The sequence below is a fragment of the Dermacentor albipictus genome, chromosome 3 (assembly GCF_038994185.2).
Source record: "Dermacentor albipictus isolate Rhodes 1998 colony chromosome 3, USDA_Dalb.pri_finalv2, whole genome shotgun sequence".
In the NCBI taxonomy this organism is placed as follows: domain Eukaryota; kingdom Metazoa; phylum Arthropoda; class Arachnida; order Ixodida; family Ixodidae; genus Dermacentor; species Dermacentor albipictus.
In genome coordinates this window covers 31,896,550-31,916,037 of record NC_091823.1, presented here as the reverse complement: position 1 = coordinate 31,916,037, position 19,488 = coordinate 31,896,550, and the positions used below count along the sequence as shown (strand labels likewise).

The 19,488-nt window shown below is 43.8% G+C and overlaps 1 protein-coding gene across 10 annotated transcripts in view; it reads right to left on the bottom strand.

Moving 5' to 3' along the window:
- Positions 1–1,507: 1,507 nt before the first annotated feature.
- Positions 1,508–19,488, bottom strand: part of LOC135903133 (treacle protein-like) — a 63,784-nt gene continuing 45,803 nt past the window's right edge. For 8 of the 10 annotated variants that reach the window (XM_065433542.2, XM_065433551.2, XM_065433558.2 and 5 more), the window contains 6 exons: positions 17,975–18,206; positions 14,620–14,767; positions 10,282–10,469; positions 8,262–8,565; positions 4,738–4,791; positions 1,508–2,776 (listed from right to left, as the gene is read on the bottom strand). In XM_065433542.2, coding sequence (XP_065289614.2) covers positions 1,977–2,776; positions 4,738–4,791; positions 8,262–8,565; positions 10,282–10,469; positions 14,620–14,767; positions 17,975–18,206 — 1,726 coding nt within the window. In that variant the 3' untranslated portion in view covers positions 1,508–1,976. The remainder of the gene's footprint in view (positions 2,777–4,737; positions 4,792–8,261; positions 8,566–10,281; positions 10,470–14,619; positions 14,768–17,974; positions 18,207–19,488) is intronic. The other 2 variants (XM_065433577.2, XM_065433569.2) reach the window with 2 other exon arrangements.

Genomic DNA, 19,488 nt, shown 5'->3' with positions numbered 1-19,488 from the left:
GATTTGACCCGCCTAGTCGGCGCTGAGGAATCCAAGTCCGAGGACAAGCACCCTCTAGTGTACCAAGACAACACACAACATTACGAGCTAGCCCGCAGAACATACCCTTCCCCGCACAAGTTGCTACCTAGACAGCAGTAGAGGTTCGTCCGAGCTCTACAAGTCAATATGCTCCCCCACCAAACCAGAAATCACTATGGCCCTTATACAATTTTCTCCGAAATGCCGCTTCTATGGAGAACCCGGGTCCCTTAGGTATATAGTATGGAGTTGCAGACAGGCACCACTGAATCCTCTGAACTTTTATCACACCAACAAGCTTTGGGAGAAAGCCTTGGCCAGCTTCTACCTTGAAGATCAGCGACTGCTGATCACGAGGGCCCAGGACGCAACCCGAGCTCAAGGAATTCTGGAATGAGGGCGCCTCTCCGAAGCTACCTTTGCATAATAAAGGTGTTTATTGCCTCTCTCTCTAGCATCTTTGTATATATCTCTTAATATTTTTTTCTTCCTCAAAACTTCTTTACCTTGTACCCACTACCTATGCCTGTAACAGATCCAGTCGTATCAACCCATCCTTGCTTTTCTCCCACCAATACTCTAAATGGCTCTTGCTTATCTCCACTGCTGAGTGGCAGATGCTTCAGTCCACTTTAAATCCAGGCGCTTCTGGAAGGTGTATGCTATCTGCAGGTCCGACAAGATGAATCCCTTCGCATTCCATAAGGGTTTGCAGAGTTTGTTGTGTCGAATGGCCTCCGGATTTTTGCTGCAGCAAGCACATCTCATCTTGTTGCAAATATTTGTTCTGCACGTTTCCGTCCTTAGGCAACCAGCTCGACCCTCATATAGCAAGGCACTGCCCTTTGTGTTATTGTACAGATTGTCCCATCCAATTTCTTTCTTCTCATTCTACAACTGAACTTTTTTTTCTCTTCAACTGTTCAATGTCCCTAACACATTTTAGGAAATAATGATTCTCAGTTCTCACTTAGTATGTTGGTCTTGTTAACTAGGTCCTGGCACTGATGAGCATGTCTTGCGACAATGATCAGCCTATGACCAAGAGAAGTGCTTGTTGCACATTTTTTTTTACCTTGATAAGCTACAAGCACACGGAAGAGTAAAAATGTGACAGTAAATAACAGTGCACGTGAATCACATGCAAAAATGCACCTCCAGTGGCTAACTACAATCTATGATTCTATTGTTCTATGAGCCATGGTCATCAAACGTACAAGAATGGCTTCAGCAGCAACATTTGTGGGCAAAAAAAAGAAAAAGCTCGGATTCCCTTAAATTTATATTTGTGGCTGCCCATACAGGCCACGTGCAGCCTTTATGCAATTGTGTCTACATGTAGCCAATGGACAAAACTTTCCAGGCCAGTTTTCATATATACCCATTGTTCTGGCTTGCTTAGCTCAATAATAATAAACTGACAGTCACGCACCACTTCATTTTCCAGCGCACATGTACTGACAGAGTTCATTTATGGATGAAGACAGGGACTTCCGAGTTACTTTAATTGCATGATGATTTACACACAAGAAACATATATATTTACAAGAAAAAGATCACTGTTTCTCCACTGCTCAGTTCTCTTGACTCGGTTTTATCTTCTGCGGCTGAAAGCCCTCCAGGTGGCAACACCACTTTCTCCACAAGGAGTGCACAGACACAGGAACACAAAATGCGAAGAAACGAATGTCTACAAATGCCCACCACTGTTCGCTCTCACCAATCCCAGATTGAGCACAGCTTGTAGCTGAGGTGGCACAGCTTGGCTGGAAGAGCAGCAGCCAGGGCACACCATTGTGAGAGTTTTGGCCATGTCAGCAGGCTTATCACTTAAGTCCCAAACAAGGAGGGAAGGTTAGAGTTGTTCTTTGGCGCGATGCAGTTCTCCCCAAGCAAGAAGCTCACACACTCACTCACACACTGCAGGTGTCCAAACACAACAAACACAACTGATGCTACGACTCATCGGATGAAGATTCTTCCTCGTCAGAGCTCACTGGCAGTTTCATTACAATGCAAGTGTCACCATCACCTGAGATCCACTCTGAAGTGTCTCCTAAATCACCCTCATTATCGTCCATATTGTCCTCATGAGAAACTTGGTCTTGTCCCCCAACACCTTGCAGTGAGCTGTCCTGACTGTCGTCAGCACACCCCACATCTGGCATTTCATCGTCCGGGCTGGGTGGCAAGACTGGCTCAGGCAATGAAGAGGGTTCTGCTAGCTGCAACGTAGACACCTCCGCATCGTTCAATGCTGCCAACGCTCCTGATGAAAGAGGCTGCTCTTTATCTCCTGCATCACCACTAGGGCTGTCTTGTGCTGCAGTTGCCCCGCCTGGTGTGGGTGCGTCGTCTGCTGTGGGTGTAACGCCTTGTGATGGTTGCCGATAGATAAACACAGTCTGGCCTGAACGCAGCTTGACCCGCTTGATGACACAGGGCCCGATGATGTGTTGTGCTGCAGCAGCAACCTTTGAAAGGTCCCCGAGCACGGTGCCTTTTGCAGGGTACAGTGTGTACTTCCTGGGCGTGTCCGTGGGTGTTGGAATACTGCGTAAGGCGCCAATGTGGCCATCATTCAGCCTGTAGGTGATGGCTGCTGAGTCATCACTCCCAGTTGTTGTCGTCTCCATGTCACCCTCCTCACATGTAACTGCCTCTAGCTTTGTTGGGGCAGTTGTTTTGGTAGCTTTGTCCGGAACCTTTTGTGGCGGCGGAGCTTTCGACTTGTGTTTTGAAGTTTTCTCTGCACCTGTAGGAGTTATCAGTGACGCGTTATGACTAATATGTTATGTCTATTATGTTATGACTACTAATGTTATGAGCCACCTGTCCTGCAGAGTTCGGACGAAGAAGACATAGAAGACAAGAAAGATGAGCTGTACCCCACACTTCCACCAGAGATGTTGCGGGGAGATGTAAAAAAGGGTTTATGTACAATAGTTACACAGCGGCACCGAGTGTTATCACAACAACAAAGATGGTGAGCCAGGGCACAGCCTATCCGGACATAGCATGTATGCTATGTCCGGACTCAGCAGGAGAGGTGGCTCATAACAACATTATGCTTTAGTCATAAATTCAAAGCTATCTTTTCGTGCCCGCGGCTAGCATTCAGAAACCAAGGTGGCTTCCGGGAGCTGGCAAAATATGTGGGCTTGCTAGCGCGTTTATCTCCCATGGTCCAGCTGGGTAAACCCATGTCAATACAATTATTCATTATAAGTGACAAGCCAATTTCAATCGCCAGTTCCTTGATATCTTTATTTCACTCCTGTTGCTCTGGCTAACACTGTTACTGTTATGTTTAAGTAGTTGGCTGTGAGATTACGGTTCTGACAAAATAAAAGAGGGGGCAAGCTAAACAAAGGGTGCTCTTCAATCTTCTAATTCAGATTAAATTAATTGCTATAAAGGAGTCACGCTACAGCAAAATATTTTTTCATTTATCTTTCATAAATTAAAATCTGTATGATCATGAGTACCTCACATGCATGTACACAAGCATGGTGAAAATAAACATAAAATTTTCAACCTCTTCATTCCTGGAATTTTTTTTTCACTGCTGTGGCATTCATTACTAAAGAACATATTTTCAGTGCTGCCTCACGAAAAAAAACTTGAGTTTGTAGAGAAGCACTGCAATGAATCCATGCTACTACCTTTCATAATTATATTTTATATGTTAGTGCATGATACACTTCTGTGGCTTATTTTGTACCTTGTTGTATCACATACATCTTATCAGAAAAAGAAGATGTAACAGCCGCAAAAATGCAACAACAAGGAAGACTCCACATCGCCACCGCGACAGTGCCCCTTTGAATAGTCAATATGCTTCACTGCATAACAAATATTGCGGCAAAGTTGACTTTAGGAAGCCGGCAAAACGTACAACATGCCGTGACATGCTTATCGTACTTCCGAATTTGCCTAACAAAAACACAGCGAATAACAGAACCAAATCAGAGACGACGTACACGGAACTAACAAATACCTTCCAATCCTTTCGTCATGAACCAACAAGCCCAGTTCAGTACACTCTCAAATTTGCCTCTGCACCGCTAAATTTATGCGACTGCTGCATTATGCAAAGTAACAAGCGGCAACATTATAGAATGGCAACATATCAAATGGGAACATAATGTATGTTTGAAAATAGGCTTTAGGTTGGGACCATGAAAATGCAACATAGCAGCGGGGAAAACGCAACAGCGAGGAACGTATCAATGGGTTCCACAGTAGTTAACCAAAACCCATGCCTTTATAAATGTTCAGATCCTTTGCAAGTTTATCTTTGTTCAACATTTTTTTCCTATTCAGGAGCAGAACACTATACAATGGCCCAACATAATTCCTGGACTTTATTTTTCGAGAATCCAGCACACCTTTCTGGAAGTTTTATTCAAGATAAAGTAGTCTATTTCTTTTTCAGTGTCCATTCCCATGGAATTTCAGAAGTGTTTTTCTGCGACATATTTTGTTCTTATAAAGATTAATTATTGTTGGAATTTCAACTACATACGTAATGACACACCTGCTTTATCGGTAGCACACATTATTTCCAGTAAGCATTCACTATGGTGTCAAGGACGTACCCTTGAGGCAAGAATGAAAAGGTGTCGTTAGCCTTGCATTACAATTCAACAAAACTGACACTCCGTGCATCATGCACACTGAACGGAAAAGCAAGCAAAGCTAGGCAGCACCTACCCGACTCAGAAGAAAGCTTCTTTTTCCCATGCTGTTGTTTGCTGGTAGTGGAACCTACGCACAAGGGGGAAAAAAAAAATTTAAATACAATGACACACTCAAGCAAAATGTAACCAAATGCAAGTGTTCTTAACAATAACGGGGCGGTAAAACAACGTAACGAAAAGAAAATAACCCCTTCAGGTGCCAATTAATCCTGTCCATTGAAAATTTAGTTACATGGTATTTCTTGTACCCTCAGAATTATGAAAACTGCACAGATGATGAAGAAATTAGGAATTTTAAATTCTGCAGTTAATCTTCTGAAGTTTACGGAATGTGGACTCCAGGAGAGAACTCTTCATAAGACTGTCAGATATGACAGTCTGAACTATTTCACGTCTAGCATACCTGAGAAGAACCTATCCAGACAGCTGAAATATACGCCTGATGTAAAACACAGCGAAAAGAATGAAAGAAGTGAACCCGCTACATGAAGACAAACTGACACTGTGAGGGCAACCATCCAGCCTTCCAATTCAGTCAAGCCTTCCAACTCATTTTACTTAAACACTTTGCACCTATTATCCAAGCTTAGAGCACAAATTCAATCAGAAGTGCTTCAAGAAGTTTGCAACATACTTACAATAATATAATTTTAATCAGTGCTTTTGATTTTGATGCAGTACTTTCACTTGCACAATTGTGCACATAGCACCTGAAGGAGATAAGCAGGGCCAAAAAGGAGCGGACCACAGTACAGAGTGTGAGCCATAACAGAAAACATTACACCAGAAGATAAATTAAACAAAGTCATTCTTGAAAATAACAGCCCCGCACACTTAAAGGGGTACTAAAGGCAAATACTAAGTTGACGTGGACTGTTTAAATACCACTTCAGAAACCTCGCAACACTTGTTCTGTGCCAAGAAAATGCTTAGTTTAGGAGAAAATTGCTTCTGAAGGGTCTGAATACCTTTTTCGAAATTCTAATCTTCCACCACCCAACCAGGAGAATGGTGACGTTGCATATTCCATCACTACCCTTTGTTGCCGTCGAGTGAAACAACGGCAGACAGACGGTGGTAATGAGCCAAGACAGAGTGGTGGATTCGCCGCTACAGCTGCTTTTTGGTGAAGTGGTGCAGAATGTTCGGGCATCCCACGACATCACACAGAAGTTGAATGCTCTGCCACTTGCTGTTTGTGCAAGTTCCGCGAGCCAGCAAAACCAGCGCAGCACTATGCGATAACGAAACTACTGAAACGCAAAAGCATGGGCGGCGCGGAGTCGAGCGAAAACGAAACCTTTCGACTGCCCGTGTCATTGTCAAGGGTCATTTCAGTGAGTTCTTTTTTCTAAAGATGAGATAGAACTGGACAAGTAGCATTTTATTTCACCTTGTAATGCAATACAAGGATGTTTTGTGCAATGATTGGTTGAGTACTAGTGACCGAATTTAACTGAGTGCTTTTGTCATCAGGCAAGTACTTGAATGTCTCTAACCATGTCCTGCATTTACCTCAGTTTCTCATTTATTAGGGCTCTGTTTGCAATAACATTGATGCCTCAGAGATTCTCGAACACTAATCTATCCTTTTAGCTTGACTCACTTTAGCTTTTCCTTTACTGCCCCTTTATTGACAGCTTTATTGGCACCAGTACCACTGATCTCATGCTGATGTCACAAATTGCCGCTACAGGGTGGCTAGTAGAAATCATCTGCTAGACAGCACAAATTTGGAGTACACATGGCCACATTTGAAATTAATTTGTTACAAACCTGTGCAACTCTCAATCAAACCTTTCGGCGCACATGACAAAACTGTCAAGCCAAGTGACCAATATGAACTTCACCGAGACCTGTACATGCAAAAAAATCATGGGAGTTGCCCTTTAGGTGAAGAAAGTTGAACGGGAGTCTTCTTTTAGGCTGCTGGGCTGCTCTGCAGGCTCTGCTTCTAGGCTATGCCAAGCCATGTTATGCCATTTGCACAGTTTTTATAATCGCAATGTAAAAGAGGTAAAACTCAACCCCCATTGTAAGACATCCACCAGTGTGTACACTTTCTTCTCAGCATATGATTTTGTATAGTAGCATTTGTTTCAAATCACCTACGCTAAGATTACGCTCACCTCCACTCGAACACACACACATGCATGAATACGATGATCATGCGTTGTGTTTAATGGCACAAGGGCCACCTATGTGTGCGAATATGGCAGACTCCGAGACAGACACAAAACGTATATGCTCCAAAGCTCCTCTCAACAGCTGATGCTGCAAGAATGACTTGACTGATTGACTAACTGATTCATGGGGTTTTACATCCCAAAGCAACACTGGGGCTGTGAGAGACACCGTAGCACAGGGCTACATGTTAACTTTGTCAGGGTTCTTTAATGTGTGCCTAAATCTAAGTACACAAGCATTTTTGCATCTTGCCCCAATCGAAATGTGGCCAAGGCGGGAAGGATCAGACTGATTTCACCATGTTCAGAGTGCACACGCAGTGCCCATGCTGGCACCATGGTGACTCACTTTCCTGCCTTCTAATCTAGAAGTACTGACTCTTGGGCCTATTGGTAATCCAAGAATGGTGCAGACAAACAGGGACAAGACAGAAAACAGACAGCTGCACTTGTCCATGTTCTCTATCTCGTCCCTGTTTGCTTGTGCCATTTTTCCTTACGTACTTTTGATCTTGAGGGCGAAGCAAATTTGCCAGAGTGCAAACACAACATGCTTCTCACTTCCACTCTCACTTCCCTGCCTTTTGATACAGAAGTATTGACTATTGGGCGTGCTGGTAATCCATACACAAGGAAGAGTGGCACAAACAAGCCGGGACAAGATAGAAAACACAGACAGCTGCGCTTGTCCATGTTTTCTATCTCGTCCCCATTTGTTTGTACCAGTCTTCCAAGTACTTTTGATCTTGAAGGTGAAGCGAATTTGCCATGGTGCAAACACAACATGCTTCTTACCATACTCACCATTCAGCTCAGATTAAGTAAATCATGTGTGTCATAACCATTTTTCTTGTGCCATTTTTTTTAGCTGTCATATCTCCGTGTATGCATTAGTTGATATGTGCATCTTCCTCACTTGTACACTCGCTCATCCCTGCCTGCACTGCAGTTTTGTGTATGTGTCTGGAACTCTGTATATGCTAATATGCCGGGAATCAGCACAGTGTGTGGTGCAACTTGTCCTTTCCTTTTGTCTCTGTTATGTTTGTGTGTATGTCTAGGGATTTATGCGAACTTCACTAATTTTTTTTTAGCAACTCTGCTCTAAATTTTGAGAGCCTATGACTTTGTTTCTTCTTATCTTACATGTGTTTAAAATTATTTTTGCTATATTAAGTGAAAAGGAGCAGTCGTCACCATTATACGGTGACTAAATCTCCTTTCATTTTCATTTCAATAATAATAAGAAAGGACTGCATTCTTTGCAGGAGTGGTGGCATTGTGAAACTCATCATGAATTCAGGTTAGCAAACATGTGACCTTATGCTCAGCAGCAATGGCTTGCACTTACTCCCATTCTTTTTACTTTTTGCTGGCAATGCAGAAAGTGAAGTAGGAACACTGCCGCCATTGACCAAATCATCGGTCGCCTCCCGGATGGGAGGCACAGTGGAATCACTCAGGTCACACACTTCACGAACAGCGATGGGCAGTGGAGCCGGCTGGGGCTCAACCTGTGGCCACGGCGGGGGCTGCTTGCCCAGGCGGCTGGCCTGCAAGCACAATTCGAGGGCTGCCCGACGACGCTTCAACCAACGCTTCTCTTCATGCAGGTGTGCTGACAAAACCCTCAGGCAGCGGAGGTACTGGTTGGCCTGAAATGTCCAGATAAAGCAGCCACCACTCAGTTTTGCAATCCACAGCGCTGCTGTGCACTTTTCTGTAATTTCGACAGCTGCAAAAGGTGCTTCAATTAAGTTTTCTCGAGGCTGACAGGTCGAGGAGCAAATAAGATAGCTTTCAGTACCAACATGCAGCAAGATGGTCGATTCTGAAAAATGATTAAGGAAAGGCATTTTTCTGACCTTCCACTCAAAGTGGCCTTCAAGCACCCGAGTGAGACAGAAACAACACAGGAAGATGAGTGCTTGTCTATGTGTCTTCTCGTTTCTCTCTCAGTTAAAAGTTCACGCTTCACACAAAAACGATGCAGCACCATGCGGCCCAATTCATTACATACTGAGAATGAGAGCAAATGTTCAGCAGAGCTGAGAAGATACAGTCACCAGCTTGATGACCGTGGAAAGTCGCTGCCAAAACGGAGTGACGAAGTGCGGCAGCAACAGCGAGCAAATTGAACTTCATGCTGTCTCTCGTTTCAGCGCGAAGTAAACGTTGAAAGCACAGCGCATTCGAAGCTAATGGCACTGGGCACTTTGTCCACATTGCAGATCACTTTAAACATATGGCCTGTGCAGGCGCACCGTGAACAGCAGCCACAGGAGTAGAACCCTACCATCTCTCTCATCTCCTCCCCTCGTGCCTCGCGTGCGAGAGCTGGCATGCTTTCACTCTGCTTTCCTCCCTCCCTTGCGCTCAAGATATTAAGCCGCGATCATTGGCTGACCCTCGCAAGTCAGTTGCCAGCCTGTGTCGACATGGCAAAAGTCCGTTTTATACGCCCAATATTCACAAAAATTGCTCCTAATTTTGTCCGCTTTAGCCAATAGTCCATTGTAGCGTGGCCCATTAAAACCAAACTTCATTGCATTAATAAAATAGGTATAGCAAACTAAGGTTGAAATATGGTCCGTTATATCCGAAAGTCTGTTGTACGCAGGTTCGTTGTAACGAGCGTAGACTGTTTATGCTAGGCATTTATAGTCAATTTAGCGCAAGTGAAATTTCGTCGCAGTTGTCAGGTGTGTTAAATGGGATGGTGCATAAATATATGGCTATGGGACCACAGGTAGCTCTGCAAACAAGTCTGCACTTCAGGAAGCTTGCTTGTGCATGGCAAATTATGTGCATGTATCAGAAAACAGCATACCAGGAAAATCATTAAAACTTTACATATCGCAAGAAGTCAGTGCATGAGCACCACATCTATTGCACTGACAAATGGTGCATTAGTGTTGCTGCGAGTACAACACAGCAACTGAGAAAGCCGAACACCAGTTTTACTTCTGGTAAATTTGTGCAGCAGTTCCCTTTCAAGTCAAGTGCATGTTTTCAAGTAAAGAGAGCTGAAAGTTTGCACTTGTGTGCGGCTTCTTTGTGGTGCCTTTTATTTTTTATCCCCACCCCATACAGTTAGCCAATATGAATACAAACCAGGTAGCACCTTTCATTACCCTGATGACATAGATATTGCTTATACTTTGCCAACAGAACTCCTCCATCTCGGGGAGCTTCTTTTTTTATATATATAACGTAGCAAGCTGAAAAGGCAGTCAAAAAGTGGAGCGGGCGGGCCAGACAAGGTGTTTCACTGGCACATGTGTACATGTTCCCACTGAAGGACACTCGTCATGCACTGTTACTGACTGCGAGATTCCACATAAACAGAACAGCCAATGCTTTGATCTCACCTGTGACAGGACAGACACTTTGGACACAGGCTTTGTGGAGGGCGTCCTAAACACAACATTCTGAAGCTCCATTAACAGGTTCTGCATCTGCTGCCGTCGAATTCGTTCACGGCAGGCCTTGATCTGCATAGAGTTCTCCACGTCCTTAACGCGAGGCTCTTCACCCACAGACAACTCCTCATCCGAGTCTGCAATGAAAATGGCCAACGCCAGGAAACTATAATTTTTCACGTCTGAATTACAAATTATGGTTTTTGCTGCAGTCACCAACAGATAATTCAGACTCGGTTGGAGTCGAAATAATCAGGAGTTCGAAATATTGAGTCGAAATAATCAGGAGTTCGAAATATTGGACTCACCAGAAATTAAGTGACTTTACTCCCCAAGTGGCCAAAACTGCTCGTCAAACACAATGTTGCACGCACATATACAGTGGAGCCTCATTCATATGTTTTGGAATAAAAAAAGGTTGGAGAGCATGAAGGCATCAAAGTGATTCTTTCAGTGCCTCACAAGCTCACTTTGCTTTGCAAGATTCTGGAAGATGATGATGTGAAAACTCAGACATGTGCAAGGCACAGAACATTGGATGTGACGTATGTCGAAATGATGGGGTACGTGGTTCTGCTTTAGTATAGACAGTTGTACATAAGGCAGACAGGAAGATGCTTAAATGACAGGCTCCATGAACACCAAGGGCACTTAGGAGTGTGCTGCCAGGACTGTGGGCGTCTGCCGGTACTTGAAGATTGCTCGGTGACCGCTAAACACAGAAATCGGACGACCGGAGGGATCGTAAGAGGCGGCTGAGATAAGCGGACTAGGTGTTGACGGTGTCAGCACTGCCTCATTGGGGTCGTCACGAACAGAACTTAATTATGTATGGCGACAGCCACAAAGGAAACAGTAGATCAGTGGTGGTCTGAGACTGTGCTCTGTGCAGACAGTGTTGAGCGTAGATAAACCTGTTGGAGCTTGCTGCATGTATTACAGTATCTTTCCGTTTTTCTTTCCCTTCTTTTTCTCATTTTCTCTTCTTCCTTTTTATCATGCCCGTTTAAAGATCCTCTTGTTATCTTGTTTTTGACGTTCATTCCTCCTTACGCATGTCACACATCGCCCATGTATATAATACATGCCATTTTGCTAATAAAATTCAGTTAAAAGTTTGCACTTGTGCTTGCCAAATCACTGTGCTTTGTCATTCAGTTTACGTGCAACAACTATTGATTATGGATTGCTACCACCCCGCCCAAACCAGTGCCCTACTTGGAATAGGAAACACAGTGTGTGCCTGCATTACAATTTTCACATGAGACGGGCAGGTGAGTATTGTGGCGAAGCAGCTGCGATAGGCAGTTACTGTTGTCAATCACACACACCTTGTGCCCTTTCTTGTTTACATGGGATCTATCCACCAGAAAACGTTTCATACGATCACAGTTAGGTGATGTGATGCAGTGCCTGCTGACACCGCAACGCAAGGACGCTGAGGTTGGTGCACTCAGCCAGAGCCTTGGTGCTGGCTGCAAAAGACGACGAAAATACCTTGGGCAGCGCATGCTCGATCCACAAGCATACCACGCGCAGTTCGGTTCCAGAAGATTGCTACACTAGTCCTTTTGTTCTGGTGCTCCACTGTGACCCTTCGGTTCCCAACAATGTATTTATTGTTTGCATCGAAAGACAGTGTTTTGCGGGAATGCATGAACTGGTAAAAAGAGAGTGTAATTGTTCTGGGTCATTTTTGTGTTTTCAATCGCACACACTGGGCCAGGAAATTACATGTAACGGAATCGTACCAACAGGTTCTACTGTATTTACATGCAACATTGTTATTCTGTACTTTGACCATCATCAAGCTGTCTCCACAGGTAGACTAAAGTATGGTCAGTGCATGCGTAAAATCGATATCTTATCATTTTGAATGTAGATCGGCCGCGCTCCGACAATTGGATGATATTATGCTTCTTTGCGACAGCAATATTCTGGCACTTCCCATGACTTCACCACCACACACATTCATAGTGTAATTCGAGCTACTTGAAGCTGCTTGATAATTCTGAGCAACACAATTTCGTAATAGCAGTCAAGGAAGTTGGTATTTAACATGTAAGGGAACCAATGTAAGATGCTGGGAACACACATGAGAAAGCCCAAATGTATACTTTACATCTTAGCAACTTGGCTTCGCGTGGCTTGTCCCATGCTTTGGCCCCGGCGACCACTGGATTGACTAGGCTTTGCTACTATTGGTTTCAGTGCAGAACTGGCAATGTACCAAAATGAAAACACTAATCCTTCTGCTAAACTTGGCGGCTGAATTAATGCGCGGTTGTGAAAGCAGAGTGCGAATTATCGACTGGCATGCTGTAATGTGTCCAAAAATTCGGTCACCCTTACAGGCTATATCTACAGGGCAAGTGGCAGTGCCACGAAGCTGTCCAATTAATCAAACATGTCCAAATTATCAGTGTCCAAATAACTGATCGGCAAGTCCATTCATTCACAATTGCACAAACTGGTGGTCACACACGAAAGAGTATCCACAAAACAAGACTGTGAGAAAAAAAAATAAAAATAAATTAGGGGTGTGCAAATACTTGAAAACTTCGAACATTACAGAATGTTGTATTTTTAATATTCATATTCAATTCGAAAACTAAGCATTCAAAAATTTTTGAACGTTCGATTGAATACGAAAATTTGGAACAAATCGAACATATTGCTGGTTGAGCGGAAGCAAACATGGTTCTTAGTGTTTATTTCTATCTAATCACAGGGTTTGATACAATAATTACTAGAGGAAACTCTAGCGCTAGTGGCTGCGAGAGCTGCCACTAACGCCAGGTTCAGCACTAGCGCCATTGGTTCAGCCAGCATGGGTACATGGATTTGCTTAAACTTAGTCCTTGTGGCTTCAAACGGCTTCATGACTTTGTAAACTCTTCATTTTCAGCAAAGTACTGCGCATAAAATAATTGAATAAACATTATTAAAATTCTCCGAAGGCAGGATTCAAACAGTGGACCTCTATAGCACATAAGCCCGATATTGAAACCATTAGGCCATGGACGCATGCATTAACAAGGGACATAAAACGCCCTTACGAATTTATCGCAAGCAAGCCGGTGCCTTGAGACGCTTGGCACGTTTTGATTTGGCCACCTTGACATGCTTCACTGTAGCAATTAGTAGCGATCGTGTTCGCATTGTCTTCTGCACTAAGCACGAAGATGTGACAAATCCATGTACGTCTCATCATTCCCATGGTGGCTGAATGATTGCAGCGCCGGAGTTCCCTCTATTAATTATTGCATGAAAACCTATGTATCCAATCTAAGAAAGTGTGTCCGATTTTGTGCCAAATTTTGCGATAATTTTGTGCTGCTGGCGACATTTCGCCTGTAAAACACGCTTAGCAACTGGACGTCTAAGCTTTGCAGAAAGCCAGCCACTCAGTAGCAAGGGGCACGGGTTTTCTAACAAAGAGGATGCACTCTTTTGCAAGTTTCAAGTTCCACCTCCAATCCTAAGCTTATTGCTTAACAGCAAATGCGATGAGTGACGGCTGGTACAGGGTCAAATGCCTCTCAGTTTATGGAAAATTGATGCATAATAATAAGGCACAGGTTGGCGAGAACGAACAGCTAGCGGAAATTGCTCAATTTTCCAAAGCTAACATGGCCCAAATACACAACCTTTAAGCATAACGGCTTACTAGTTTAAATTTTTTATCAATGATAATGTAATTGCAATGTTCCAACATGTTAAAGTAAACCAAGTTGCTAACGAATGCATGTGCATATCATTATTCAATACTCGATGCCTTATTCATATTCGATTTGTATATGAAAATTTTTATATTCGCACGCCCCTGAAATAAATAAATAAATGCACACCAACACTTCACATGCATTTCAATCAGTGCCTGACAAGTGCAAGTTACTGTAATTGTTTGATTACAACACAACTGCAAGAGGTGACTTTTCCACAACTCAAAAATTGCAAAAACATTACTGCAATCAAAATTATAAATTGGCATGGTGCTATCTAAAGCAACTACAGCCAATTGTTACAATGAGTTCATTTGGTCTACCTTCTTTGCATAGCTAGTTCTCATAACCTGTGAGTGGCAAGAGCTTAGCACATACTTGAACTTGCGAACTCCGCACTGCCTGCACCAGTGCAATGTACAGGTTCACAGGAAGTTCATCTAGGAATACTGCATGAGCCAATCCATTTGCAGCCCCACTGCAATTTGCAACAGACTATGCAAAGATGGCATCCCCACTAAGTCGCACCATACTTCTAAGAGTCCCACCCCATCCAACTCACCAGACAAAGAATCTATGTTGACATCAACAGAGCCATCAGGTGTTGAGGAAGCCTGGGAGGAGTCTTGGATGGAATTCAAGCTCACAAAGCCATCAGTCTTGAGGCGTGTCAGTTGCTTCAGAGTCCGGCCACCATTGACAAGGAAACCCTGCACAAAGCAAGGTATCTTGGCTTCAATTTCGAGCCTCAGCCCTGTCAGAATGTGCACAAGGGGCAGTCAAGCTCAACAGTCATTACATACAGAAAGCATGATTGACCATGCCACCAGGATTTCAGATGGCATTAATGCCTAATAGAGATTTAAGCATGTTGCCTTTGCCAAGAAGCCTGTAAAAATCCTCCAGTCATTCTTCATAGTTTTTGAGGCTTGCCAGCATACAAAGTTATGTTAATACACAACGGTGTATCTTGATGCATATTATTGCTGATTGGTTGATTGATTGTTTCACTTTTGATAGTGTGGTCTAACTGACTGGCTGATTATATTAATGCTTTAGTGCAACAGTGGCTATGAAAAGACGTAATGCGGGCTTTGAAATTCTATTTACCACCTCCACATCCGGCCTTCCCCATATGGTTTACCACCTTGGGTTTCGATTCGGTTTAGTAGTTTGACCTTTGAAATGCAGCCGCAATGGCTGGAAATTGAACCTACATCCTCATGCTCAGCAGTAGAATGCCACAGCCAATGGGCCACCATGGCAGGTCATGTGCTATTGCATTTACGAGTCTTTCAGCATGGTCAAAATTTCAACTTGTAATGAACCAAAAGCATTCATTATGGTCTGTAAATTTAAATGGAAACAAGGACCAGCTACTGTTATAACACGACTGCTTCACATAAGGTAAATATGTAAGCAATGCTAACTGTTCTGTTCCATATTTTTTTCTCTGAACGTCTTTAGATATCTGTCAGAATGTGCATGAAAGTGAAACAACGTGAGACATTGAATCAGCAATGTCACGACGATGAAGGCAATGCATGATACAGTCAAACCTCGACATAATGAACATTAATTTAATGAAATTCGCAATGGAACAAACTATTTCCCTTTCTCAATCCTAGTTCCACTGGAAACTTTTTTTTTTAATTTATCGAAGTAACTTTGTGACATGATTTCAACTTAATGGAGTTTTCAGCCATTTCATGCATGTGTTTGCAGCCTGTAGGCAAAGTACATCTAGCAAAAAACTATAAAAATGTTGACCAAAGCAAAATTATTTGCAAGCATCCTTCCACATTAAAAGGTTGAGAGGCAATAACACTATTGAAATGTGCACACTGGGATGCAGTATACAGGAAACCCGACCGTTGCGCACATGCGTGAGTTGTACGCGACATGTAAAAACTTTTACTTCATGAAATCTGCACTTTTCTGGGTACTGCAATACAACCGAGGAGGGTGCACTTTGCTCCTTTCGACTTTAACCAAGCTGCACTATGCGGCAGCAGATAAATACTACGGAATAAGCCAGCTCACTGTTTAAATTTCATGGTGCCGCACCAAAGCATTCAGCTTGTGACCGGCAGGTCCTCCTTTTGGATTGCATGTTTAATAATGTTCCACTGCTCTTTTTTTTTTTCAGCTTTCTGCATTACTACATTACCTCCTCCCTTTGACTTCTGCAGTAGATGTCTTTTTCCTATGCTTCACTACCAGGCCTGACATGGAGAGTTTCTGCAAAGGGGAGCAAAGCAACCAGGTGCAAAGCATGGGAGAGGAGGCTTAGCTAGATGCTGCTTGGGCGGCTGCAGACCAATGAATAATGACACATTGTGACTGAAAACTCATGTAGTGCTAAATATTCAATTGCGCATTACACTGCCATTCTTGTTCATAGCTGGGCAGTGCATGCCCATGTGCCACATACTCCTCCCTTCACCGATGACTGTGCTACTGGCTATGCGCTGAAGACACACTGAAAAGCGACAAATCTTACATTATGTATGCCCTGGTGGTGTGAGCCAACTACTGATGACAAAAAACTGATGATTAAGCATTACAGACTCCCTGTCAGCCCCTATGACCCTATTCAGATGCAAGTTTAGGCAGGCAACGAACTAAAGCGCATCATTGTCCTCCGACAACACCAAACTTACATCAAACACAGAGGGAGGTGGCAGGCAAAGAAAGCTTAACTTTAAGATCTTCTCCCAGGATCAGTGGATCTTATTTCTTTTAAATATGGTAAACCTCAAGAAAATTGGTGCATTGGATACAAAGCACAATAATTTCTTCATTACAATGTACAGCAGAACCTCGCTGATATCTTCCTGCCTGTCACATTTTCCCAGCTCTTATGCTCTGAAGCACTGGTCTCATTTAATTTTCATAGGATCATGTACATAATCTCTTGGTTTGTTTCATTTTTCTTCCTGGTTGCTACGACTACAAACTGCAATGCATACCACTGCTGCAACACTGTCTGTCGCTACTGCATCAATGCATCAGTGGGGGTTCACTATATTTAGACAGGGGCCCCCGAAATAAAGCTTCCCTTTAAGAACGCACAGGAACATACAGGGCACACACTGGTCCTTACATTGCAGCACTTTACAATGCTCAATGCAGACCGAGTTCTTGCACTAAAATCTTGGGTATGACCGGCCAGGGCCCATTTACATGCGGTGCAACTCTCAAATGAGGGCTATATTTTGCACCAAATTAACAGGGTAAATTAGTATAGGGTTACCACTACCATTACTGGTTCCCTCCAACAGTGATTGTGCAAGGATTACTGTGCATGTGCAGTCGCCAGGAAGCACCATCATTATCGATAATACCATGCTAACTCACTCTAATGCTAGCTCACTCCCGACATGCTAGCGTTACCTCAATGAAGATAACACTTAACTTGCCAGAACTTTCTTTCCGTCGTAGATGCTTCCGCCTTTCGCTATTCCATAAAATATACCACCACAACCCTTTGTTGAAAGAACAGCTCATCACCCAACCGTCATACATATCATCTCGCTCTGACCATAGTTTCAAAGTTGGTGTGCCGTCTTCACGTACTAAACTTTGCAGTTGTGCATTCATCCCTAGCACAAGCAAAGATTGGAACCACCTTCCCGCCACCGTTGCAGCCATCCTGGATACCGACACCTTCAAAACCAGCATTCATGAAACGCCACGTTGAATCTGTCTTTGTATATTGCACAAATGCTTTGTTATGTTCACCCACTCCTTTCTGTAATGCCTTCGGGCCCTGAGAGTATCTTAAATAAATAAATAAATAAATAAATAAATAGGCGGTTACCTTACCACAAACACAAACTGACCAATTCACTGCCCATTCTCAGGCCTGTATCACCCGAGAGAATGTAGAGGTATTGCCAGCAGTGCACCCTTACCTGTGAGCCTTCGCCGTCCTTTTTACTGGAGGCCTGCGCAGATGCGGCAGCTTCACAGCCACTGCCACAAGGAGATGATGAGCGTGATGACGAAGGTGTCGAAGATGATGATGACGAAGATGAAACACACCAAGATGAAGAGGATGAAGAAGACAATTGCACTGTATCTGGCTGGACGGTTGCCACAGGGGGAGGCGGAGGCCGTGGTGGTTGCTGGGCAATCTTTGAGCTGCTGCGCCAGTTGCGAGAACAGCTTCAGCACAACCCCCGCAATGACATCTGTAGCCCTATGCTGCAATGTCTGACCCACGCTAATGCTACTGACAGTGCTGCCAACTAAGCCACCACTTAAACTACAGTGACCTGCATTTAAACAAGACAAAACTTCATAGTTAGATTGAAGCTTGAAACGATGGTTCAACAAGGAATGCTCTTAGAGAGAACGTTTCAGCAAAGGCACTTGTCAAAATTCTGAAGAAAGATCCCATTGTAGGAACGTTAGCTCCAGAGACATTCCTTGTTCAACCACTGTTCATGGTCTGTACTTTAAGAACATTACATTAGATTTCACTAAAATTACGCGCCAAGACTGCATTTACTGGTCTGCATTTTCGAGAAAAACACTTGGCTGTTTCGCATGTGTGATTTATCAAACAAATTTTTTTTTAAAATGCTGGCTCTCCCGTAATTGAGAGCAGATGGAAGCATGAAATGGCTACCGGCAAAGCAGACTGGTTGGAGATGATACTAACCACAATCTTAAAATGGGTATAGTGCATGCTCACAACGGCACACCCCATCCCACCCTAACACACAGCCCCACATCATACTATGCACTGGTCCATATGAACGCGTTTCCTGTCACAGACAGTAGTGACAGGAAACAATTGGGTCCATATCGCGTCTTTTGCTGCCTGTGGTGCCACCACCTTCAGCTTCAGCTTCAGCTTCTTCTTCCAACAGTGCAGCACGCTCAGTGTCTGTCACTATCTTTTCTTCTTGTCACGTCGAAGTGGTCAGCTGCAGATGTGCAGCCTTAGGTAGGTGGCCGTGTGTTGTCACCTTTGTGAACGCTCGCATATTCCTGGCATTTTTGGCACAATCGAGCAGTCTTCTGCTCTTGCGTATAACTCGCTATGCGATCAGTTTCCGGAAAACGCTTCCTACCTTTCTTTTCATTGAGCTGCATTGCTCGGCTTAGGCATTTGTGATGACAACCTCGGTGAAATGAAGATGCAGGAGTGCATGTGGCCACGATGCGAAGCAGGCCTGAAAGCTTACCAAGCCGAACTGAACCTGTTTTGAATTGAACCTCGTTGCAAGTCTCGTCTCGGCCGAACAACAACTGCAATGCACCAGACGCTGCCGGCTTGGTCACACAGCGTGGCACCATCTCTCGAGGTGGCACGAAACCCACGCCACAAAACTTACAGACCACTGGCATTGAAAAGAGCATAGGCAACTCTGTCTAAGTGCCAAAAGATGACAATAATGTGTATAGTGCCCTGTATCTG